The sequence below is a fragment of the Taudactylus pleione genome, unplaced genomic scaffold (assembly GCF_031769625.1).
Source record: "Taudactylus pleione unplaced genomic scaffold, aTauple2 ptg000259l, whole genome shotgun sequence".
Classification (NCBI taxonomy): domain Eukaryota; kingdom Metazoa; phylum Chordata; class Amphibia; order Anura; family Myobatrachidae; genus Taudactylus; species Taudactylus pleione.
Window position 1 is genome coordinate 8270128 of NW_028284661.1, and position 27254 is coordinate 8297381.

At 40.4% G+C, this 27254-nt stretch overlaps 1 protein-coding gene across 1 annotated transcript in view; it reads right to left on the reverse strand.

Moving 5' to 3' along the window:
- Positions 1 to 27254, reverse strand: part of TBC1D32 (TBC1 domain family member 32) — a 484474-nt gene that overhangs the window by 371596 nt on the left and 85624 nt on the right. The window contains exons 7-11 of the mRNA XM_088481005.1: positions 27144 to 27222; positions 25973 to 26076; positions 25803 to 25864; positions 23841 to 23976; positions 15812 to 15871 (exon numbers count right to left, since the gene is read on the reverse strand). Of these exons, the coding sequence (XP_088337131.1) occupies positions 15812 to 15871; positions 23841 to 23976; positions 25803 to 25864; positions 25973 to 26076; positions 27144 to 27222 (441 nt within the window). The remainder of the gene's footprint in view (positions 1 to 15811; positions 15872 to 23840; positions 23977 to 25802; positions 25865 to 25972; positions 26077 to 27143; positions 27223 to 27254) is intronic.

The following is a 27254-nucleotide window of genomic DNA, read 5'->3' on the forward strand; positions in this document are numbered from 1 at the left end:
ACAGGGTTAAAATTGCAACTGTGACCACAATTAGAGGCTGCCTTACGTACAGAGCTCAGATGAGGCTAACGAAACAGACCTGTCAGGTTGCCAAAGGAGACAGTCCAAGAGGGACTGTGAGAGCTACAGAGCCCAATGTGCCTGGAGGCCAGTGGGGGCCTGGATGCCAGTGTCCGGACCTGCATGGGGCAAGGAGGACTACAAAATCTCTATGACTGAGTGAAGTTGTGACAGTCAAGCCAGGCCAGGAGGCCAGTGCCCATACCTGCAGGAGACAGGAAGAACTACAAGAGAGACTTTGTGTGAAGGCCAGGAGGTGCGGTTTATATCTGTGAGAGACAGGACTGAGACTTTTGAGAGACTGTATTACATTTTGTAGACTAGCTGTCCATTATAGTCAGAGTTAAAAAAAATTAGGTAGTGCCCTGTATGTGGAGCAAGGTTGTTTGTTATTTTGTGCATGAATACTGACAGTAAAGCTCCATTTATTTCATTTAAACATGAACAGCTGCATGTGGACCCTTATTATGCACCTAGGCACTGCACCACTGACCTCTCTACTGAGCTAATTACCCCAAGTTATCACAATATGGTGGAGAACGCAAGCACACAGATATATGCAAAAGATATATGCAGAAAATGTGGATTATAGCAAAAGTATAAGGATCTATACATAATCATATCTTCACATGAGGTCAACACGAAATAATGGATGCACAGCATAATGGAAACCACAAGACAGGACTCACCTGTGTGAAACACAAGGAAGCGGTGAGTGATGAAGGTCTGTCATGAAATGTGGTGTGAACAGAAAAGTTTCTGCATTTGTGAAAAAGGTGATGCACAAGTGTGCGGAATCAAAAGTTAAAGAGTAGACTTTGTCCTTGGTGAGGAAGAAAAATTGTTTGCAAAGCTGTTTAAATGTTATTGCAAGGAAGAGCAAGTGGTTATGACATGTTGCAGTAATGAAAGTGTTAAAAGATAAAAATGTCTTTATCTTGCTGAAAGCACCAAAAAGTGTTCAGAGAAAAAAGGAATTGTTTTAAATCTGCATCATCATGTTAGGGTGTAGTACTTTACCACAGGACACACCAAAAAAGGTAATTTCATTTTAGGGTGAAAAAATAAATAAACTGGGGGACAAACTTCTAAACTAGCGAAATAGACTCAGGGGGGTCCCCAAGTATGTGGCAGGTGTTTTTTTGATTGCAGGTAGTTGAGGCAGGTGGATTTTTCACGATTTTTAAAACCACATTAGCCACTTTATAATATGTTAGTACCCATTTTCATGTACCCCAAATTTGATGGGACACATTATTTTTCCCCCAAAAAGTTGCTAAATGCTATTCTTCACCACTTTCCCAAAGACGCTATACAGCACCTATTGAGACCGTTTAAAGACCCCACATACCTTTAGCAGGGCTATTCGGGGGTACTCATAGTGATCCCCCATGTCAGAGCATCTTTTGGGGGGTGTCAGGCTGATTTCCCCTAAAATGACAGGACTTTTCTACGATTTCCTTTTTGCCGAAATGAAATCGAATACGGAGAATCGCGGGGACGAGCGCGATAAGTTATCACTTACAAAACCTCAGATGACTGCGAAAAGTTCGGCAACGGACTTTTCGCCTCAAATTGAATATGGCCCTAAGTGTTAAATATATAGACCAAAAAATGTTTTTGTAGGTATAAAATGCATAATCCATAAAACAAGTCTATGTGCTAAAAGCAAGCCACAAAAAAGTGTTTTATTGGTGTGTAAATTAACATATGTAACTGCGTGCCTCAGAAATGAATTACATTTTTTACATAACAATGCAAGACTGGTAACTAATGCCAATACATACAATGTATTGTAGTGGCAATTGTGAGAGATAATACAGGGGACCTGGGTAGCAATATCACACACAAATATAGGTTATATAGCAGACCAATATATCACATAATGACTACTTCAATATTAATACCATATCGATTGTACAACAAGTTAAAAGAAAAGTTATCAGAAAGAGAAAAATATTTAATATTTTTTATAAAATTATATTGTAAGGATTATTTTCATTAATCCAATCGAAAAATCCACTGACTTTCCTTAAGTTTGAGTACTAGTGTATGATCAACTCCCCTATCATGCAGAGGTATGCAGTCTATGATCTTACATTTTAGAGATGCAATTTGGTGACCTTTCTTAGCAAAATGTCTTGCTACTGGTTTTTCAGAGTCTCCATTTTGTATAGCCTGGCGTATAGAGGTGCGATGATTTGCCATGCATTCACGAAACATCTCATAGTGAGGCCCACATAATATTTGGCCACAAGGACAGATTAATATATAAATAATGGTCTAATTTAGTGTAGTCTCCATTTAATGTTAATGCTTTTACCACTGTGGGGGTGGGGCAAATAGGATCCCGGAATAATGGCACTGCATGCAATGCAGCCACTGCACTTGAAGCATCCTGGTCGAGGCTGCATGAGCTTAATGGTAGTTGTGGTTTCATCTTGATTCATGGTAGGTCATAGCAACATCTGCTTAGATTGGGGCCTCTCTTGTAGGCCATCATTGGAGGATCTATTTCACAGAAAGGTAGGGATGGATCAGTCTTTATAATTGGCCAGTGTGTTTTCAGTGACCGATTTAGAATATGGGCTTTATTGACAAAAGTTGTTACAAACAGAGGTCGTTCATTCTTCTTTTTAAGGGTATGGGGTTGGATAAATGTATGCCTTGCTTTCTGTAGGTATTTAGTTAAGAGATTCTCACTGTACCCTCACTGTATGAATTGTGTTGTCATTTCTGCAATCTGTACCTCCTGTCTAGATGCCGTTGAATTGTTCTGTAGTACTCGCAAATATTGTGATATTGGGAGTCTATCTTTTAAGCCAGGCGGATGATGGCAAGAGGCCATCAAGCAAGTGTTACGTTCCGTAGGCTTACGGTATAGTGTTGTTTCCAGCTTTCCATCTTGCTTGTATATTAAAATATCCAGAAAATTGATACTAACATCTGAGATACAGTACTCTGTGTAAATTTGATTGGTTCATCAAGTAAGTTCAATTGTGTGACCATGTGGTGAAAGACTGTTTCAAAATGAGCTCTGCTAATTCGGGAATGAATTGTGCTAGAGGATCATTAGTCCTACATTTGACTAATGCTTGTTTTAAGATGTTAAGACCACCGACATGTGGTATCGTTGTGTACAAAGAAGTGATGTCTAATGTTGCCAGTAAGGTACTTTCAGTGATACGTTTGGTACTTAATTTTGGCAAGAAGTCCCCTGTGTCTCTAATGTACAGTAGCTTGTTCAAGAGGCTGTAGAAGTTAGTCTACAAATAATACCAAAGGTAGTAGGGTAGAACCTTTTGGTGATATTGTAGGTCCACCTGGCGGATTGTTTAATGTTTTATGTACCTTAGGGATGGTGTAAATAATCAGGCAAATAGGTTTATCCACAGTTAGATAGGTATGTGTTGCTTCATTGATCCACCTGGTAGAGAGTGCTAGATTTTGTTTTCGATTTCTCTAGTGGGATTGTATGTAAATTTTTCATACGTGGATTCATCCAGCAGTTGACTAGTTAATTCCGGCTCCGCCTTTGTCGGCCGGTCGGATGACTATCTGATCATTGTTTATAAGTTGGAGTAGGGCCGTTTTATTCTGCCCGTGTGAGATTGTCATAAAGTTGATAATTTTTAATGTTTCTTGTATCCCAGGTAACTAATCTTAAGTAGGTACTTGGGTTGCTAGATGGTGTATCTATCTCCCCATCTATTGTTATGCTCCCCGTTATTTGTTGTTTGCAATCTATACACTTTGGTGATGTATACTAAGTATACAGTGTTGTCATCTATTAAGCAATGTTTGCAATAGATAATTGCACTGATAGGAGATAAAGATATGTTACGACACAATGCTGAGTACAATAATTAATTCTTATGGTTTGCTAGTTAGTTATACCAGCCTTTGCTTTTAGTTCTACTTATTTATTTGTATGATATTATCGCACTCTGGCTAACATATGCCAATATAAGTGAGCATTTGTTACATAAGTGATTGTACACTCTGGGCCTGATTCTGACTCGCTCGCAAACGGGTCGATGGAGCCCAAGTGCGCGTGCGCACGACGGAGGCGCCTCCGTTGTGCGCATGCCCGAGACCCGAATAACGACGGCCAATCCGTCGTTAAGGGTCTCGCACCAAAGGGGGCGTGCGGTCGATGGTGCTTGACAGCACACCCCCTTTGGTGGGCGTGCCGGGAGCGCGGCTGCCCAGACGGAGGCGTTCCCATGGGAACACCTATTGTATGGGTCCGGCCAGTGGGAGTGCTTTTGGCTCTGATAGAGCCAAAAGCACTCCTGGGCTTGCGGCAGCGAGACCCTACCGCAGGGTCTCGTCGCAAGCCCGATGGTCGCGATGGTCTTGACCATCGCGACCATCATTTTGGCCGCTCGCTATAGCTGTGGATGGTCACCCACAGCTATGCAAGCGGCCAGGAGGCCGCTCCAAAAAGGAGCAGGGACGGCCCTGATTCAGAGAGAGCGCTCTGTCAGAGCGTCCGGCTCTGAATCAGGGCCTCTGTCTAACATATACTAATATATGCCTTTGCTATATAAGTGATTTTGCACTCTGGCTAATATATACTGATACAGATGTGCCCAGCTAGTTTCTTGCTCCATACAGCCATGTAGCGCGCCATGCATCTCACGCCACAGTAACCTTGAGTCGCGCCACACAGAATGTTTTGTAACGGAATGTAGCGTAGCACTGGAAAAAAGTCATATTGTGTAATACAACTTTTTGTCCATCAGGTGTCGCTATTCCTAAACTACACAGCGCATGTGTCAGATTTCCAATGCATTTTCTGTATCACCGCCCGATGATTTACTGATAGAAGTTTTGATTCGGTACACTATAGTACAGAGTTTTGGTCATGGAATCAGGGCTGTAGAAGAATGTATTATGATATAAAGTATTAAATAATTACAGTACAGTATGTGTGTGAGTCCTTTACTTTAAAAAATATATATATTTTTTTTGTCTCAAGGGCTCAGACAGGGGTCACAGACATGCACAGTTTTCACTGAAATGTGATGAATGTATTTACATGTACTAATATGGCGTGACTCGGTAGCGCAAGCATCTTTTATGCAACTTTTTACATTCAAAAGTTTCTGAATCACACAGCGATGTGAATTGATAGCACAAGCAGCTTCTGCTGATTAAAGTGATATGCAACATGCCTATGTTCTGTGAGCAAGTGCAGGTGTATCTGCACGCAAAACGCTACATTACAGTATCAGCGACTGTAATACTGCCCGCTATCGACATTGTACACATTGCCTGCTTTAATTTTCACACCACATCACATACATGACAGGTGCAGCTCTCAACATGGCTGGTGTGTGTGGGCTAGTGGTTAAGGTGTGCACCTTGCACCAAGTTCGAGTCATGGAAAGGGATATATTTATATATATATATATATATATATATATATATATATATATATATATATATAATTTATTTTTATTTTTTTAATTTTCACTATAGGATTAAAAATAAATCACTTGGTGGTGTGTGAATTCTGTTATTTATACAAATACATATACAGATGGGTCATCATACATCCAGCCTCCTTGCACATTAAACAGGCCTTCTAGTCACCCCATGCCATGGCGTAACTCGGTAGCGTATCTTTTTATGAGACTTTTTACCTTCAAATGCGTCTGAATCATGCAGGGAATCGAATTGATAGCAAAAGAATATTCTGTTGATTAAAATGATATGCAGCGGGGGCGTGGCCTGGATGTAGGAGGCTGATATAGTAGCTCCCAGGCCCTAATATCCTAATATATCCATCCTGACCCCTGTACCCGGTCCCTGACACTGGTATACCCCTCAGAACTTACCACTCTTGGCTCCTGGAGTCCTTGGGTCGATCTGGGTGAGCTGGCTGCTGTGCTGTGGGAGTTGAAGTTCTCTCCCTGCAGCGTCTCCTGGTTGCGGGCGCCATTTTGGATTCGGCCCCAGGTGTTTGTGACGGATCCTGGCTCCAGTGCTTCTTTCTTCTGCAGTCCGGAGGGTGCCCTGGGGGGCTGGGGAGGTGAGGGACCCTCTCACACTCTCTGCTCACTATCCTGAGTGCTGCTGCGGACGCGCGATTCCCGATCGCGGCCCCCATCTTGGATCCGGATGCAACTGCATCAGGGGCTCCTGCCCTCAGTGCTGGGCACAAAACACTGAGGTTTGGAATCCTGAGAGGCTGGGGAGGTGGCAGATCCTCTCCCTGGATATATGAGGACATTCTGAAACTCCAGGGAAACTTTGCCTGGTGTGGCTGCAAGCTTGGATTTGAACTCTGTTGCACTTATATATTTCTGATAATTTTCCTGACTGCACAGTCCCTCTCCTTGTGAACCCAGTAGCTGGCTACCACCCTGCTGATCTCTGAATTTGTTCCTGTGATTTAGAAGTAATGGGAAAAAACTCCCAGCAGTCGTCCGCTGCGCGGCTGGAGAAGTTTTCCCGTACTGGAACTGGTGGGGCTACGGGATCCAGCGCTTCGGGGACCTGGTCTCATTCCTCTCAGCCCTCCTCTCCGCCTGCTCCTGAGAACCCTCCTGTGGAGCCTGAGATCACTATGCATAATTTATTGCAGGCAATCACCTCTTCAGAGAAAACGCTGTCCGGCAAGATTTCTGAAGTTCATGTGGAGCTTTCCCTTATCCGTCATGATATGCAGATGATGCGAGAACGGGTTGGTGAGGCTGAGACTCGTATCTCTACATTAGAGGATATCACTGCTCCGGTTGTGGGACGGCTTTCGGCCTTGGAGTCTCAGATGGAGGCCTGTCGCACTAAAATCTCCGATATTGAGGGTCAACTTCCTAGAAATAACATCCGTTTTGTTGGTCTACCCGAGAAATCGGAAGGTTCTCAACCGGAGTAGTTTCTGGAAAAATGGTTGGTGGACACCTTTGGCCAAGATGATTTCACTGCCCACTTTGCGGTAGAAAGGGGGCACCGTATCCCTGGTAGGGCTCTGCCTCCTGGCGCTCCCCCACGCACATTCATTGCGAATATTCTGCATTTCAAGGACAGAGATTCGATCCTTCGATTGGCTCGTCTACGTGGTCCTTTGGAATATAATGGAAATCGGGTTGCAGTGTTCCCAGATTTTTGTATGTATGTCCAGAAGTCTAGGTCCCAATTTATACAGATTAAACGGTGCTTGCGTGATCTGGGCCTGTCCTACGCCATGTTATTTCCTGCTCGTCTGCGTGTGGTGGCTGATGGACGATCTCATTTCTTTGATTCTCCATGTGAGGCTTCATCGTGGCTGGATCTTAGGGGCCGTGGTGACGATGCTCCTCCGGACTGACCTGGACTTGTTATTCTGTTAGCTATGCCTGTTTCTTAGTTAATCTGATGATGATTCACCCTTAGTTGCTCTTTAAGTGGTAATATTGTTGTGGTACTCGTTTCATACTGTAACTTTATGTGCTGGGTACCGGGGAGGGCAATTCTGCTCTGGGCCTGGCCGACAATCCACCTTACGGCTGAGGTAAGAATTGCTCCCCCTCTCTTTCTTACTCTTTATTCTTTAAAAAAATAAAATAAGGGGTTCATTGGGTATTTAGTTTAAGGGTTAGTAGTTGGTAAGTTAGGGATTTAGGTATATCTGGTAGGGGTGGATATACAGGGTGGGTTGTGGTTTTTTTTTTTTCAGGGTTATTGTATGGGATTTTATTTTTTGTTTTTATTTTATGCCATTACAATGTTTTATTCTAAACTATTATGCTCTTATTCTAAACTATTATGCTCTTATTTATTATATTTTCAGTTTTTATTGTGTTTTTTATTATGTAGTGATGCCATGTCTCGCTGGTTGCCCCCCGCTATGTTGTCTCGGATGTCCATATCTCCTCTCCCCTCTTGTGTGTGGCTAACCCCATGATGTCTACTAGCTTAGGTTCCCCTCTACAAATTCTCTCCTGGAATGTCCGGGGCCTCAATGACCGGGTCAAGTGCTCCTTAGTTTTGACGCAGATAAAAAAGGCTCAGGCTGATATTATTTGTTTGATGGAAACACATTTAGTGGGCGGGAAAGTTTTGGCTTTGCGTAAACCTTGGATAGGCTGGGCTTATCACTCCACACATTCCTCGTATTCCAGAGGTGTGTCAGTCCTTGTACGTAGATCCCTAGGTTTTGTGCTGGATGAAGTTAAAATTGACCCCTTGGGTAGATATGTCTTTATACGTGCATCTATTCACTCCTCCCCATTCCATATTCTTGCGGTTTATATCCCCCCTCCTTATACTAGTGAGGTCCTGAAAAAGTCTGCTGAATTTATTTCCTTATCCCCTAATACGCCAGTTATTTGTGTAGGGGATTTTAATAATGTGCTACACCCTTCCCTGGATAGGTGGCATGAAAGTTCGACTGTGTCTGGTCCCTCCCCTAATTCTTTTTCCAATTTAGTGGATGAGCTTGGGTTGGTGGATATTTGGCGGATTCGGCACCCTCGCCTGGCTCGGTACTCTTGCTTTTCGGCCTCTCATCATTCCTTTTCTAGGATTGATCTTGCTTTGATATCCGGGAATCTGGTCCAGCAGGTTGTGGAGGTGGAGTATCGATCCCGTGGTGTGTCGGATCATGCCCCTTTACTACTGACTATTGATGTTGCTGCTCCACGAGGTCACTCTTTTTGGAAGTTTAATCCTTTCTGGCTTACATTAATGGGCGCTGGCTCAGAATTGGAATCCCAATGGAGTGATTTTTTCGCTGAGAATACTGGTTCTGGTTCTTATGACATTTTGTGGGATGCCTTTAAGGCTGTCCTTTGTGGTTCTTTAATTGGCAGGGTGATAAGTATTAAAACTTTCCATAAGAAAAAAGAAGCGGAGTTGGAAAAACGTTGTACTATGCTTGAACAGCAATATCTGTCCTCTGGTTCCATTACTGCTAGATCCTCATATATGGAGGCCGCTAAACTTTTATCTGATTTCCTCTTAGATAAGTCCAGAAGACGTCTGCTTTTTGTTAAGCATAGTTATTATTTAGATTCGGATAAATCTGGGGCTTTCCTGGCTTATCTGTCTAGGGAGGTCCGACCCGTCACGGTCGTAGCTCAAATTCGGGACTCCTTAGGTAATTTGCACTCCTCTACACCTGCTATTACGAATGTGTTCTATGAGTATTTTGCTAGTCTTTATTGTTCCCAGGCCCACTATGCTTTAGATGAATTATTTGAATATTTGGGACATATATCCCTTCCATGCATTTCCCAGGACAGTAGAGCATTCCTTGATTCTCCATTTATTGTAGAGAAAATTGGGGTGGCTGTTTCTTCATTTCCGGGAGGTAAAGCCCCAGGGGTGGATGGGATTCCTATTGAGATTAATAAGAGACATGGCCTTTTCTTTTTCCCCAGACTTCTTGACCTTTTTAATGAACTGTGTGACCTGGGTGCTCTTCCCCGTTCTATGTCAGAGGCCATTATTATTATGATTCCCAAATCTGGCAAAGATCCCCTTGATCCTGGCTCTTATCGCCCGATCTCCCTCCTTTCCACGGATATTAAAATATTGGCTAAAGTGCTTGCACTTAGGCTTAATAGGGTAATTGGGGAGGTGGTGCACCCTGACCAGACTGGGTTTATGCCAGGAAAGTCTACTTCCCAAAATTTTAGGAGATTATATTCAATTTTGCAGCTGGCGGACTCTGTGGACGACGGGGCAGTGGTGGTATCATTGGATGCCGCCAGGGCCTTTGATTCTGTAGAGTGGCACTATCTCTGGGAGATCCTGCTTCATTTTGGGATGGGACCTACATTTATAGCTTGCGTCAAATTACAATATTCTTCCCCTTTAGGGCGGGTCTGTATTAATGGATGTTTCTCCTTTTAGCCTCTCTAGGGTTACTAGACAGGGCTCTCCTCTTTCTCCGTCTCTTTTTGCCCTGGCCATCGAGCCTTTGGCATGTCTTATCAGAAGTAACCCCAGAATATGGGGAATTCAGATACAGCAAAGGGTCGACAAGGTGGCTCTCTATGCAGATGACACACTGTTATTCTTGTCTGATGCATCGGAGTCTTTGATCACCCTTCTTTCAGTGGTCGATTCTTTTGGATGGTTTTCTGGGCTGCGCATTAACTGGAACAAATCTTCCATTCTTCCTGTTCATGGTCCTTCTACTCCGGTTGGTGCTGTGAACACCCCCTTAGAATGGACCTCCAGGTTTAAATATTTGGGAATTTGGGTAACATCATCTATGTCGGACTTTGTCCCGCTTAATGTCCAGCCACAAGTTGACTTCCTGAGAGCCAAGCTGCACATCTGGAATAAACTTCCCTTGACCGTTACAGGTCGGGTGAATTTGGTAAAAATGATAGTTCTCCCAAAATTTTTGTATGTTTTTCAGCAGGCCCCTGTATATATCTCTCCTCGTATATTTCGATTGATAGATGGTTATATCTCCTCATTAGTCTGAGCAGAAAAACGTCCTCTAATAAAACTTAAAACCCTATGTAGACCTAGAGGGTTGGGTGGCCTAGCATTGCCGAATTTTCGCCTTTATTATTTGGTCTCTCAACTAGTTCAACTACGGGGATGGGTTTTGGGTGATGAGAGCCGGGATCTGCCTACTTTCTTGGTACATACTGTTTCTAGTAGACATTCCCCTTTACAAGTCCTACTTGATGACAGGTGCCCTACGGGGGAAGCTCCATTGGTCACACAGGCTCATATATTGTGGAAACAGGCCCGTGCTTTAGTGGGAGCGGAAGGTATTGATCCTGATTTGTCTTTATGGCATTCGTCCACTCTTGGAGAGCTGGCCCTATTCGATTGTAGCTTTTTGTGGTCCAGGAGGGGGTTTTCTCCCTCGGACAGTTGTATAGTGATGGGGTCTTCAAAATTTTTGACACTGTTAGGACTGAATTTGGGGTCCCGAATTCTATGTTTTTTCGCTATTTACAGCTTCGACATGCCCTACCTGTCCAGTTTTCTTCTGGCCCTCCGCAATTTACTCCTGATCCAGTTGGGGCTGTGCGGCAAGCGACTAGTCGTAAGAGATTGATTTCTCGAATATATTCCTACCTCCTAACCGTTAACTCTTATAATGTCCTAGCACCACTTAGACTTAAATGGGTGGATGATTTGGGTCCATATGATGATGAAGAGTGGTCTCTAATGTTGAATAGTCCTGTGTCTGCCACCTCTGCAGTGTGATTTCAACAGATACAATTTTTTTTATTACACAGGGTGTATCTCACCCTCTTATTATTGAGTAGATTTGGAACTGGAGCTTCTGATAGGTGTCCTAAATGCTCTACTCCCCAGTCCTCATTTTGGCATCTCCTCTGGGAGTGTTCTGCTGTCCGGATGTTTTGGACCCAGGTCATCAACTGTGTCACAAACACGGAACGTTGTATCCCCCTTTTGTCCCCGAAAATGTGTATTTTTGGATCGGGTCTCTTGGACAGGGCCAATCGTTTAACCGTCCAATATGTGATTGATGCAATGACTCTGGCAAGGGTTTGTATTGCCCGCACTTGGATGGCATCTAGGGGCCCTACTTTTGCTGAGTGGTGTGGGTTGATGAATTAAGTGGTGGGCCATGAACGATTTTTATATACTAAGCGTGACCATATTCTTAAATATGAGCGTATTTGGGGCCCATGGATTTCTTCTTCCCATTATATTACTGGAGGTGGGGAGGTCTCAGACGCTGAAGGGCTGGCAACCGGCGAGACGGCATAATGATGTTTTGATATTCTGAGTTTTTGTTTAGGATTTTTCTGCTAAATTGAATGGCTGAGATTTATTTTGTGCAGATATTTGATCTGTATTACTTATATACCGAATTTGATTGGGTATTTGTATTAATGAGAGTATATGTTAATGGCTGATTATTATTATAATTTGTGGGGGGTTTTTTTTTGTGGGGTGGGGGGATTCTGTTTTTTTTTCTGTATTGTGTTTTGAAAACAAAAATGTCCTATAAATAAATGAAATTTAAAAAAATAAATAAATTATATGCAGCATGCCTATCTTCTGTGAGCCAGTGCGGGTGTATCTGCACTTGAAACACTACATTATAGTATCAGCGACTGTAACACTGTAACATAGCGATTCACTTGCAGATACACCCGCACTCGCTCACAGAACATAGGTATGCTGCATATCATTTTAATCGGCAGTAGCTGCTTGTGCCAATAAGTCTCATTCGAATGTAAAAAAGACGCACAAAAAGACGCTCGGTTATAAAGTAGATATTGTATTGTACACATTACAGGGCTATTCACTTTAACAGTGTGGTATTCAGTAGTACAAATTTCATCAGTGGAGCACTCACCACCCAGAGGTTAAACAGTGTATTACATGCCATGGCTTATCTTTACACGGCACACCACAGTACAGCCATCACGTAATGTTCCATGGCGTGACACAGAGGCCTGGAATGGAGAGCTATGAGCAACAAACTAGCTGGGCCCATCTGTATATGCTATTTACACATTTGCTACATGAGTGAAGTGCAATATTGATTTACCGATATTCAAGTCCATATACAGGCTGTTTTTCGTCTCATTTGCACATTCTTTTAATATTTGGTGCATGTGATTTGATGTATTATTTTAGTTACAGCATAACACAATCTATGGTGCATATTGATATTTAAAACGTTGGCAACTATTGATTATGTGCATGCTAATTAAGGATTTTTTGACTTCACAAGTCTGGCGAGTGTCTTTATCTCTACGTATAGTAGATGTGATATATACAGTCAGGTGCATAAATATTGGGACATTGACAGAATTTTCATATTTTGGCCTCTATTCACCACCACAATGGCTTTGAAATTAAACAAACAAGATGTGCTTTAACTGCAGACTTTCAGATTTAATTTGAGGTTAATTACATCCAAATCAGGTGAACGGTGTTGGAACTGCAACAGTTTCTATATGTGCCTCCCACTTTTTAAGGGGCCAAAAGTAATGGGACAAACTAAATAATTCTAAATCTAACTTTCACTTTTTAATACTTTGTTGCAAATCCTTTGCAGGCAATTACAGCCTAAAGTTTGGAACGCATAGACATCACCAGACACTGGGTTTCATCCCTGGTGATGCTTTGCCAGGCCTCTACTGCAAATGTCTTCAGTTCCTGCTTGTTCTTGGGGCATTTTCCCTTCAGTTTTGTCTTTATCAAGTGAAATGCATGCTCAATAGGATTGAGGTCAGGGGATTGACTTGGCCATTGCATAACATTCCACTTTTTAGCCTTAAAAAACTCTTTGGTTGCTTTTGCAGTATGCTTCGGGTCATTGTCCATCTGCACTGTGAAGCGCCGTCCAATGAGTTCTGAAGCATTTGACTGAATATGAGCATATAATATTGCCCGAAACACTTCAGAATTCATTCTGCTGCTTTTGTCAGCAGTCACATCATCAATAAATACAAGGGAACCAGTTCCATTGGCAGCCATACATGCCCACGCCATGACACTACCACCACCATGCTTCACTGATGAGGTGGTATGTTTTGGATCATGAGCAGTTCCTTTCCTTCTCTATACTCTTCTCTTCCCATCACTCTGGTACAAGTTGATTTTTGTCTCATCTGTCCACAGGATGTTGTTCCAGAACTGTAATGGCTTTTTTAGATGTTGTTTGGCAAACTCTAATCTGGTCTTCCTATTTTTGTGGCTCACCAATGGTTTACATCTTGTGGTGAACCCTCTATATTCACTCTTGTGAAGTCTTCTCTTGATTGTTGACTTTGACACATATACACCTACCTCCTGGAGAGTGTTCTTGATTTGGCCAACTGTTGTGTAGGGGTTTTTCTTCACCAGGGAAATAATTCTTCTGTCGTCCACCACAGTTGTTTTCCGTGGTCTTCCAGGTCTTTTGGTGTTGCTGAGCTCTCCAGTGCGTTCTTTCTTTTTAAGAATGTTCCAAACAGTTGATTTGGCCACACCTAATGTTTTTGCTATCTCTCTGATGGGTTTGTTTTGATTATTCAGCCTAATGATGGCTTGCTTCACTGATAGTGACAGCTCTTTGGATCTCATATTGAGAGTCGACAGCAACTGATTCCAAATGCAAATGTCACACCTAGAATCAACTCCAGACCTTTTACCTGCTTAATTGATAATGAAATAACGAGGGAATAGCCCACACCTGTCCATGGAATAGCTTTTGAGTTGATAGTCCCATTACTTTTGGCCCCTTAAAAAGTGGAAGGAACAAATAGAAACCATTGTAATTCCTACACCGTTCACCTGATTTGGATGTAATTACCCTCAAATTAAAGCTGAAAGTCAGCAGTTAAAGCACATCTTGTTTGTTTAATTTCAAAGCCATTGTGGTGGTGAATAGAGGCCAAAACATGAAAATTCTGTCAATGTCCCAATATTTATGCACCTGACTGTATATATATATATATATATATATATATATATATATATATATATATTGTTATAAATTACAGATAACGGATTTCCCTGCACTTCAACTGTGGATCAGATAAGCACACCATTTACATATTTGATGCATGTAGTTTACCATCTGGTTTATATATATATACATTTTTTTTGTGTAGTAAATCATACTACACTATGAGCACATTGTTGTCCTGCTTTTTTCTTAGATTTATTGATTCCAAGCAAGTGAAGGAATTTCAGTACATATACACAGTGCTATTTTTCAGCTCATTAACTATTACTTAATGTCCTGGGCCAAAATGTAATTTTGTTAAGAAGTTTTATTTTAAAGGCCCTTTTGAGTGCCTTCTTATCTAAATACTATACATATGTATGTATGTATATATATATATATATATATATATATATATATAATTGTTATTCAATAGTTTCACCCCCAGTAGCTCTAACCGCAGTTCCTGAACCTATGTGAAATGGCACATATATAGATGAATAGCAGTATAGGAGGTAGAGAAGGGCAGCTCCTGGCCTGAGGCTCACCCCTTTCGGATTGGCTTATGGTCTCTCTGCCCAGACATCTGCTTCTGTGTTGCCGGGACAGACCATTAGAGCTTGGTCTGTCCCGTCACTAATATGTAACTAAATACAGTAACAATACTTTTACGATATGCCGTAAAAAGCGGTGATATCAGAAATGCAATTTTGCCTTTTTTTTTTTTAGAAATAGAGCCCTTAAAATTTCCCAAAATACATATGTGTCCACTTACATCTTACCCCAGTGCGCTACAAGTCACATTAAACATAACATGTGAGCACTGTGCGACTCAGCAGAGCCAAGCATTTTTTCATATTACTTATTACCTTCAAATATTTCTTATTCACAAAGCAATGCAAATAGGTTGCACAAGCAGTTTCTGCTTATTAAAATATGCGGCATGCCTATATCCTGTGTGCAACTGCAGGTGTATTTGCATGCGAAAGGCAAAGTTACAGTGCCGGCACGGCACAACTAGAAGGGCTGTTTAATTCGCAAGGAAGATTTATGTGGACACATCTGTTTGCTTATTTCTCCATGGCAAAGACCAAACCAAATATAACCAAGATTTGGCAAAAAAAGCACTGCACTAGATAATAACTACTCATGGATAACTACTCATGGCTCATATCTTTTGAAAGATGTGTGGGTATTAGTGGAGAAAGCATTAAAAATGCTCTCTCTCCTATATCCTGGTTACCAAAAATGTCTCCAGTATTTTGCCTGGAAGGGCAGAGGCATAAATAAACACATGCCCTGCCTTGTCCTTAGCCGTGATGGAGTAAGATATATTTTACAATTGTAATGGAGTATTTCTTTAAAATTACTTACCAAGGATTTATATTTCTTCTCAAGAAGTCGTAATACCACAGTCCTGCTATAATAGGCATGCTAAAAGGTATGCAGAAAAGACAACATGAGAATAATTACCATTAAAAGGATAAGAGACATGTTGTTATAAAAATGTGTTAATTAGGCACACATCACATGCTAATAGATCATTGTTCTGACAAAAAAAGATTTTAAGAATAGCAGATATGCTGTTATTATCTGTACAATATATTTCCACATTATAATAGGTATATTGCGATTAATAAAAATATTTGTTTTGTATTTAAAGAGAATATGCTATTGTAGTTCTCATTGTAAAACAGAATGAATCTGTTTATTAATTATTTGCAATCTAGATTTTGGTGTTTGGGACATGATACAAATACTGGTTTGAAACAAGAGTCTCCTGCATATTTCTCAATGCCATTAATATACAACCAGTGTTCTTAGCCTCTGGCCTGCTCCTTCTCATATCTGATCAAACAAGAGAAAGTGCAGTGCAGTACACATAACAAAAAAACTAAATAAAATACAAGGCAATAACTAAATAGAAACAAACAAGGCACATTTGTATTATCTATCTATCTATCTATCTATCTATCTATCTATCAAAAACCACAAAGTGTCCACACTCACGTTTATATTAAATCCAATGCTGGGGTAGCTGACCCAAGCAAGGTTACCACCTTGCTAAAGACAATTTCCAAAAAATAAGGGTGCACTCACCAGACTTCATGGAGTATTCATGAGAATATATAATTTTATTTAAGTCATCACAAAAGTACAGCCATCGACGTTTCGGTCCAGTACAAGGACGTTTGTCAAGAGGCATCTTGACAAAGGTCCTTGGACTGGACCGAAACGTCGATGGCTGTACTTTTATGATGACTTAAATAAAATTATATATTCTCATGAATATTCCATGAAGTCTGGTGAGTGCACCCCTATTTTTTGGAAATTATATATATGAGGATTCCAGACAAGCAGGTATTTTTTGCTTTTTAAAAGCAGCAAACACTGCACCTTAGCATACGTGAGTTTAGGCCTGCACACATACAGGCACATAACATAAAATGAAGAAACATAAAAGTCTCAGCACTCCTTGTGCTAATCAGTAAGCAGTGGCTTGCAGCCACAATTTGGGCGTGCTCTCCCAGCACAGCCCTTGGACCCTGGCACTACAACACTGTGTCCCTACATCCTGGCTGCTACTCAGCATCAGGGCAACTAGCATCAGGTGTGTGAGAGCTTTAAACCCTTCCTGTGCTCCAGTGATTATTCCAGCTGGGTCTGTATAAATGTGAAAACCTGGAATTCCACACCTCCACTGCTAATGCAAAATGCACAGGCTTCACTCCAGCCTCCCTTGGAATGAGTCGATTCCACCAGAATGTGGGTAATTCAGGTGAGAGACAATCCCTCTCACCACACAATATACATATACTGTATATACATATATATCAATTGGGTTTTGTATAGCACCAGTGATATACCAAATAAGAAAAAAGGTGAGAGCGGACTTCTTCAAGGGGACCATCCCCTTGAAGAAGTCCGCTGGTGACGAAACGCGTTGGGTCCTGTACCCTACCTGACATCACAATCCTCTACACATGAAATAAGATAAGCATAAAATGTATTTTCATGTACTCCATGTATCTCATCCAGAAATACTGAAATTTTACCTTTTACCATTTATATGTGTTTATATATTTTATGTCTTAAATAGTGTACATTTTTTATATATATGTGCTCCATCTATATTATTCTTTCTTAGGCCCTAAAAAGAAATGTTGTAGTATCTTTAAAGGTTGATAAGCTTTTAAATCACATATGTATTGTTTGCACTGTTAGCACATAATCACTTTATCTTTTATGGCACTTTAGAGCGCTCTGATTTGATTCTATTGTATATATTTATATACAGTCAGGTCCATAAATATTGGGACATTGACAGAATTTTCATATTTTGGCCTCTATTCACCATCACAATGGCTTTGAAATGAAACAAACAAGATGTGCTTTAGCTACAGACTTTCAGATTTAATTTGAGGGTAATTACATCCAAATCAGGTGAACAGTGTAGGAATTACAACGGTTTCTATACGTGCCTCCCACTTTTTAAGGGGCCAAAAGTAAATGGGACTATCAACTCAAAAGCTATTTCATGGACAGGTGTGGGCTATTCCCTCGTTATTTCATTATCAATTAAGCTGGTTAAAGGTCTGGAGTTGATTCTAGGTGTGACATTTGCATTTGGAATCAGTTGCTGTCGACTATCAATATGAGATCCAAAGAGCTGTCACTATCAAAAGCAAGCCATCATTAGGCTGAAAAATCAAAACAAACCAATCAGAGAGATAGCAAAAACATTAGGTGTGGCCAAATCAACTGTTTGGAACATTCTTAAAAAGAAAGAATGCACCGGAGAGCTCAGCAACACAAAAAAAACCTGGAAGACCACGGAAAACAACTGAGACAAAGATCAACTTGTACCAGAGTGATGGGAAGAGTATGGAGAAGGAAAGGAACTGCTCATGATCCAAAACATACCACCTCATCAGTGAAGCATGGTGGTGGTAGTGTCATGGTGTGGGCATGTATGGTTGCCAATGGAACTGGTTCCCTTGTATTTATTGATGACGTGACTGCTGACAAAAGCAGCAGAATGAATTCTGAAGTGTTTTGGGCAATATTATATGCTCATATTCAGTCAAATGCTTCAGAACTCATTGGACGGCGCTTCACAGTGCAGATGGACAATGACCCGAAGCATACTCCAAAAGCAAACAAAGAGTTTTTTTAAGGCTAAAAAGTGGAATGTTATGCAATGGCCAAGTCAATCCCCTGACCTGAACCCGATTGAGCATGCATTTCACTTGATGAAGACAAAACTGAAGGGAAAATGCCCCAAGAACAAGCAGGAACTGAAGACATTTGCAGTAGAGGCCTGGCAGAGCATCACCAGAGGTGAAACCCAGTGTCTGTTGATGTCTATGCGTTCCAGACTTCAGGCTCTAATTGCTTACAAAGGATTTGCAACAAAGTATTAAAAAGTGAAAGTTAGATTTAGGATTGTTTAGTTTGTCCCATTACTTTTGGCCCCTTAAAAAGTGGGAGGCACATATAGAAACCGTTGTAATTCCTACACCATTCACCTGATTTGGATGTAATTACCCTCAAATTAAATCTGAAAGTCTGCAGTTAAAGCACATCTTGTTTGTTTCATTTCAAAGCCATTCTGGTGGTGAATAGAGGCCAAAATATGAAAATTCTGTCAATGTCCCAATATTTATGGACCTGACTGTATATATATATATATTATATATATACACATAAATAAAGCAGGTGGCACTCCAACAGACTTCTAGTGAAAAAGTTTAATTAAGCGATATTTCAAAACCTCATCGTTCTTTTCATCAAGGTGTAAAAACTGTGATGAAAAAAACTATGAGGTTTATAATGAACAGACAGGCAGCACTCCACTATATTCCAATAAATGACCTGGTGCCCTCCTTAGGTACTGTAGCCGGAGTCCAACATAATGCACACGGGAGCCGGTACTCAGGAAAAAAAGTTTTCTGTTCCTGAGTGCCGCCTTCTATGTGCATTTTATATATATATAGAATTCCCACATTGGAGGGCAAGAAAATTTGGTGATCTGTCAGCACATTAGTGTGGATCACATTGTGGGATAACGTATCAGCAGATCCCTTACATGTGGAATTCAAGTGGAACTGCACTATATTAATTATTAGACCATTTACTCTCATGTTCTTATATAAGTGTGCACACATAAGGTCTTTGGTGATCAGAGACTGTGGAGTCTATACATTGTGTTTTATATGCATTTTTTTAATTAGAACTGATCCATTTACTGTACAATTGTTTTATATTTGTCTGTTGAAGGCTAGTACCATATGTAGTCAATAAATAGTCAATAATAATCTATTGTTTTTATCCTTAGAGGCAAATTTACTAAAGTGAGAGTTTTTAGAAGTGGAGATGTTGCCCATAGCAACCAATCAGATTCTAGCTATTATCTTCTAGAAGGTGCTAGTAAAATTTGATTGGTTGCTATTGGCAACATCTCCACTTCTAAAAACTCTCACCTAAGTAAATGTACCCCTTATACTGTATTTTTGCTTATTAGCCTGAAAGAGCACCCATTATATGAAGAAATTTATTACACAAACACACGCACTGAGTGGCCAAATTATTATGACCATCCGGTGATTTTATGCAAAGTAGCTATTTTGCAGATAATGCTGATATAGGATGTCTGAATTTCTATAAGAACGGAAAGGAGAAGTTATGCAGAGACTAATAAAGTGTATCACTCATGAAATAATGGGTAAACAACGTGATCTGATGGACTTTGAGCATGCAATGACTGTTGGTGCTCTCAGCATTAGCAAAACGGCTACACTGGTGAATTATTAGAGGGTGGCAGTTGTTAAAGTATACAGGGTGGACCAGCAGCCAAAAAAACGAGCGCTCGCTCTGAATGAGGACGGGCGTTTTTTTTTAAATCTTACCTCCTGGCCGCTCGCTAAGCTGTGGGTGACCATCAACAGCTTTAGCAAGCGACCAGGTGATGGTCGAGATGGTCTCGACCATCGCGGCTTGAGACGAGACCCTTGTGGTAGGGCCTCGTTTGCCACAAGTCCCAGCGAGCTTTCGGCTCTAATAGAGCCGGAAGCTCACTACTGACATCACTCGTGATGTAAGTAGGGCCGTCCCCAAACGGCAGGCGTTCCTTCGGGAACGCCTCCATTTGGCCAGCCACCCCCCCTTCCCGCCTACGAAATGGGGCGAGCTGTCGATCAACATCGGCAACCACCCCGTTTGTAGCGAGCCCCGGAGCGAGAGAATTTCTCTCTCGCTCCGGGGTTTGCGCACGCTGAGCGTGCACAGTGCCCCACCATTGTCCCGCTTGCGAGCGTATAGGCCTGCGGTCATAAATGGACGACTGAAGGCTCTAGTGGAACACTGAGGGGGGCAGACTTGTTCAGTCCCACAGACTGGCAACAGTGCATCAAATGATGGATAATCTAAATCAGGGACCAATACAGATGGCGTCTCAATTAACACTACGCTGCACATTACATCACATGGGCTAGAGGCAGAAGACCTCGCTGTAAGCCATGGCTATCTGCTGCAAACAGGGTGAAACTTTTCCAGTTTTCTCGGGAACACAAGAAGTGGACAGTAAATGGTAAAAAACATTTATGCAATCTGAAGAATCATGTTTTCAATTGACACATTTAAAAAAAATCAACAGATGATATTAATTATTTCAATTGTGATACTGAGGAGCTCTTTAAAACATGCACTGCTAGGGGTTCCTGGGGACTATAGGTGGGGGAATAGGTTGTGCACAGACGCTGGCATAGGAGGTGCCACTTCGGCACTTTCCCCTCTGCTGGGTCATGGACAACCTCGTCCACACCTGAGAAATGTATGTCCCGGAGGGATAGGGGACGGGGAAGTCCATGACCCGGCAGAGGGGGAAGTCCTGAAGTGGCAGCCCCTGTGCCGGCACCTGCGCACACCTATGGTTGGGAGTCATTGCATTACTCTTTTAAAAATAAGCACAAACTGTGGCACATCTAGACCCTAGGTGTGGGCTTTCAACTTCTTTCTCACATAACTCTCCTGAGCTGCTGTCTGATGGCATCCAGCTCTCAGGGGACAGAATTAATTTTACCTATCGCTATCATGCACTGCACAGAAAATGGAAGTAAGGAGGTGTGAGGCACACCGCCTGATGTATGTTTGTAGCCAAGACTACATGTACCAATCGAGTAGGGCCTACTGTGTACGTACACCTAAAGATATTTTAATCCACCATTGCACCTTACTCTCTCACTCCAACACAGCAGGGTCAATTTATTAGGCAGCTGCTTTTTTAACTGAGCGGAAAGCGTTTGAGTGACAACTTGTTAAATTTTCTTTGCATACATGCTGCGTGGGCTGGTTCATTGGTTGAGTCATACACCTGGGCAGAGCCTGTGATGTCTAAGTTTTTTATAATTTGGGGGTTTAATGGTCCTTTATATAATATGATGTAATATGTTAATACAGGAGATTATTCTCTATATGTCTATGTCTAAGAAAATGTCCAATAACAGGAACCACTTATAACGATAACAAGTTAGTTTACAAATCTATAAAGGCTTTTTTGTGTTTGTTTTTTTGGAGGGGGGGGTGATAAAGTGGTAACTACAATCATATAAATAAATACAGCATTTTGTTCACTAAAACCGTTAATTGAAACATGTGTTGCTGAGCAGTTCTATGTTCAAATGATATAAAAGTAGCAAATAAACACTGGGGGATGTGTCGGCTATACATTATGACCTAGGACAGAGATTACCAGTTGCTGTAGTTAAACATTCAGAATCCCTGCCAACACACAGGTTATAATGAGCAGATAAAACATCATGTAGATGAAGTAATGACTAAACATAGGACAACAGCTTGTTTATAGAACTGAAAACATGAAGAATACTAGACTTGACCAGTTATGACCTAATGACTTAATTAGCAAGTGGTCTTATGCCATTGAGTTAATAGATAACGTAAAATGTTTTAGAAATCCAACACAAGTATATATTTTTCTCTTTACTGCAAAACACAATGTAATTCATGTATAATTCAAACTCAGTCACTAAGTCCCATCTACAAATGTAGAAAGGTGCAAACTGTCAGGATGAGACTGACCCACATGGGTACTGGGGAAATCCCAAGTGGGCACCGCTGCCTGAGGTACCCACCCCCTCTTTTAGGTTATGTGGTGGAGCAGGACCATGGATGAACATGGGTGTTTGGTATGTTTCCATGTAAACACCAATATTTGCCCTCCAGACAATCAAAATTAGCAGTTAAACTGGGCACACACTTGGCCGACGGGTCGGCCTATCTAACGATTGATAAGTGCATACAAAATATATCTGCATCGGCTGTGCTGCAGGGCAAAAGTGATATGTCTGTGACCGACGGGCAATATATATCTGTCATTGTGTACGCATCATTAGGTTAACAGATCTTAAGTTTCTTTTTGTGAAAAGAATATTTAAAAAAACAGCATACTGCAAACTATGCCAACCCCCGTAGGCACGGCACTGTATGGAGCATTCTGGGGACGCTTCGAGCGGCTGTACAGGCAGCATGGCCAAAACATCAAGGACGCTCCAGGTGACACTGAAGCTTCGATACTGCAGATGAAGGGGCCATGGAGCAGCTATAGTGCCACCCTTAGGGCCCTGCCCGACGGCATAGCTTGCACACCCCTAATTATGGCCCTGATACCCACTTCAATCCACTTTAAATGCTGCAACAAGACTAATGTAACTGTTATCACTACACACCTGCTGCACCATGTCCTTCAGAATCTGATACAAATTTTTCACCCTTACCTACTAAACCTTCAAAAGCATCCCTTAATATATAAAAATATTCTACCTTTGACCTACAGTATGTCTTATTTTTGGTAATACCTCTCCCTTCCTTCTACAAGACTTCTCCAGTGCCACTTCTCTCTTATAGAAATTCTGATTTTACCCACTATTCGGTGCTGTGAAGTGCTGTGGCGCCCAACAAATCTGTGCTGATTATAATCACAGATTTATGCTAACAGAGCATTAAAAGGAGAGAAAGGGCTGCTTTTAGAGGATAGTTCTCTGAATTTCAAGGATGTGCACTTTTTCACACTGAAAAATGAGCTAAAGATCAGGTCCTGTCCTTAACTTGTAACAGATGAAGTTTGCACATTCCATAAGCTTTTTGAGGTAAAATAAATTTTTAATTGCACAGTGAACCATGTAATAAAAATCTAGGCAGCCCTAATATTCCCTACATTTTAAATGTAAACTGAATTGAATAATGGGGTGATCTTAAGGTGGTAAGGTAATAGCATACAATGAAAAAAGTAGTAGTAGTAATAATAAAAAATAATAATAACAAATATATTAATGACTACAACAATAACAACAACAATAAAAATAAACAATAATAATATTTTTATTACCATCCACTTTTTGAACCACAAAGCCTTGGTATCAATCATTGACAAGTAAAATACTGGATCCAGCAGCATTTGTGAATTTGAGTCTTGAGTTACTGATAACAGGGACAATGTGCTCTCTATGATTTCTTCCATGTACCTGATCAGTGAGAAAAATGTAATTAAACTTTGAAAAATTAAGAAATCCTTTTATTTCATGTAAAGTTCCCATCTTTAACCTTTTCTTTGTTTCAGTTTTAATAACTTTCATATAATGTACACATAGCCTACAAAAAAATGGAGGCAGACATTCTGTGGGCTGAAGTGTGCCCTGGGTCATTCCATGTCAAGTAGAACATTTTTAAAGATTGTCCCCACCTGACCATCTCCAATTTTGATAAAATTTAAATGAAGGTTGGCATATATGTCAGACTAAAAATGTAGCTCACTATATGCAAAAGTAGCAAAAACTATGGCCCAAAAAAGTGGGGGTAGTTGCAACTATCAAAATTGGAGATGGTCAGAATGGACCCCTGGTCCATTTGACATGAAATGACCTCCATGCCTTAGTGACATTTCTGGTTCCAGTACATGGTCTGTCTGCTTCCCCATTAATATTGGTTAAAATCAAGGGCAATATGAAATTATTGTTTTGAAAGATATCCTACATCTTCTTAAAACACAAGTCCAATATTATTATCATCAATAATTAAATGCTTCCTTAAATATTCATGAAATATAATTTCTATTAGTACCACTAAGTCCCCTCTCGCTGGTAACTCGTCATCTGCAACAAGTAGTTGTCATTTTATATTTATTAAATATCTGCTTTATGTACCTGGACTTCTACACCTATTATACTAATTTATATTTGACTGGTTACAATTTCCCTTATTAGAGCCTCCCACTGCAGGGTTACCTTTTTCATAGGATTAAAAAATTGATTTTCTGTGCACTGTGTTATACTTGTTATACTGATAACAAAATCCAATTAGCATTCTACACTTTTATTTTCATCACAAGTCCTCCAGTAAACTAGATATTTTATCAAGTCATGTATCAATCTCCCTGAATTCCTGCTGTCTTCCAGCTGTGGCACAGGTAGAACTTAAAAAAAAATATATAATCTTAGAGATTCCTGCTTTACATTTACAACTTAAACCCTTGAAATAATTTATGAAGACCTTTGTTCTGCAACACTGGTATCTATACAATTCATTGGCACAATTAACTAAACTTAAGTACCTGGAAGACCATAGACCAGGGATTCCCAACCACGGTCCTCAAGGCACACTAATGGTCCAGGTTTTAAGGATACCCATACTTGAGCACAGGTGACTTAATTAGTACCTAAGTTATTTTGATTTAACTGCCTGTGATCAAGCATGGATATCACTAAAACCAGAACTGTTAGTGCCCCTGAGGACCGGGGTTGGGAATCACTGCCATAGCTGGACTGCATTTGTGATCTTGTTGTGGATGATCTACTATAGCTACAAATAATTTAATCTCCTACCAACTCTAACTGCCTGACACTCACATTTTTGGGTAAAAAAGATGCTCGGCATAGCCTCTCAAGCCAGGCGTCTCGCTCCGCATGGCGTATTGAGGCATAGTGTATGAGGACACATCTGCCTAGCCCTTCAGATGAACAACTCATTTAAAGCTTGCATAGCAGTATACACACTTAAATGGTTGTTTCAGATCTTCATACATTTCACAAGATGTACAATTGACATTACCAATTGTTGTAGTATACATACTGATTCCAATTGGGATACTTACAAGCACCATTACTTTGTAGACAAGTTTTATTTTAAAGTGTTGTATCTAGTAAAATTATGAAAAGCAGAATACAATTAGCAAAGTGCTAACGTTTGGTTTAAGTATTTCTCTGCAAGAACAATAAATTGAACACAAAAGTGCATTCACACTTATACTGTACATGTGGTAATTTGCAAAAAATAGTAACTATGGATACAGTACTTTTCTGGATGCCGAATCCAGAAAGATGGAACCTCCTTCTGGTAATCATTTAAGAGCCGAATCTATAGAAGCAAACATACAATTATTCATTTGAATATTAAAATGACAACTAAATAAAGCAATCTGATTATTAATACAAAAAGAGAATGGCAAACAAGGATCCTTGTTACCTTTTTTAATGTACGGACAACTTCTGGATTGTTGATGTCTACACCGGTTACCAATATTGGTTTGTGACCTTCCTTAGAAGCAAATGACAATTCCAAATGTTTGGCTGGAGAACAAACCAAAACACAAATAGTTTAACTGGGCTGTACAGAGCTGGTGTAATAAGGTACAGAAACCTACTGTTAAGTAAAAACTAAAAAATTATATACACAACTGCGATCTGAACATGTGAATTATTCAACATTTTGGGCTTCTACAGCCTCAGGGGTCAAATCATTCTGCGGTGCGCAGAATGACTTATTACGCACTGTAAAATTCAATTAAATCTGACTACCTAGCATGCAGTTCAAAGTCAGAGATTGCTAAGTGTGTTATGAATTGTGAGACAATGTTTTAGAATAAGTCACATATACTGTTTTTTAAGAAAAATATCAAAATCATGTTTACCTTGAAGATGTGGTGCTAAAAAACATTACCTAACACAATTACATTTATGCATTTGCAACTAAGCATAACCAATTAGATGTGTCCATTTTGTATTAACATAATGTAAAAGGGTAATGTTAAATAAAGGTAACCTCTTTAACCACTACCAACATACAGCATTGTGTGCCCCCAAGCTCCCAGCATTTACATTAATCTGGGCCTATAAATAATCAACATTTTGGGCTATATATGCTGGAATCTGAGCTGTAAAGTATAACAGGTTTAATGCAATATACTATACTGGAGAAATTAGTTTATGTATACATTATTTAGTTTTCTGCCAAAGAACATACATGCACCATTTTCGCATTTATAAAAAAAATAATAATAATTGTTCTAGATGATTAAGGTTAGTTTTTGTATATTGAAATTTAATGCTGCGTTAGTGGTCAACTTGAGACAGTGAATTGAGTCTTTAATATAGAACAGTCATGGCAAATGCAATACTTCACAGGTTTGGTTATAGGGTGCATATATGATATCACAATCTAAATAGAGAATATATGAAACTTAAGGTGTGAGATGAAAACTTACAGGTCACAAGAAAGCTGGTTTTATATGCAGGACACGGAGAGTAGAGAAAATATATATGGTACTGGACCCACAAACTGCAGATGGATGCATAAAGTTGTAATACATAATTAGTTCCTAATAAAATCACATAAATATTAAAAACAAATGACATACCCAAGCTTGTGTAAACTTCTCTTGCCATATTCAATGGTGATGAAGAAAATGTTTTAGCATAAAATCGTAAAATTCTTTCCTAAGAACAAGCAAAAATGAACTTATGTTTGA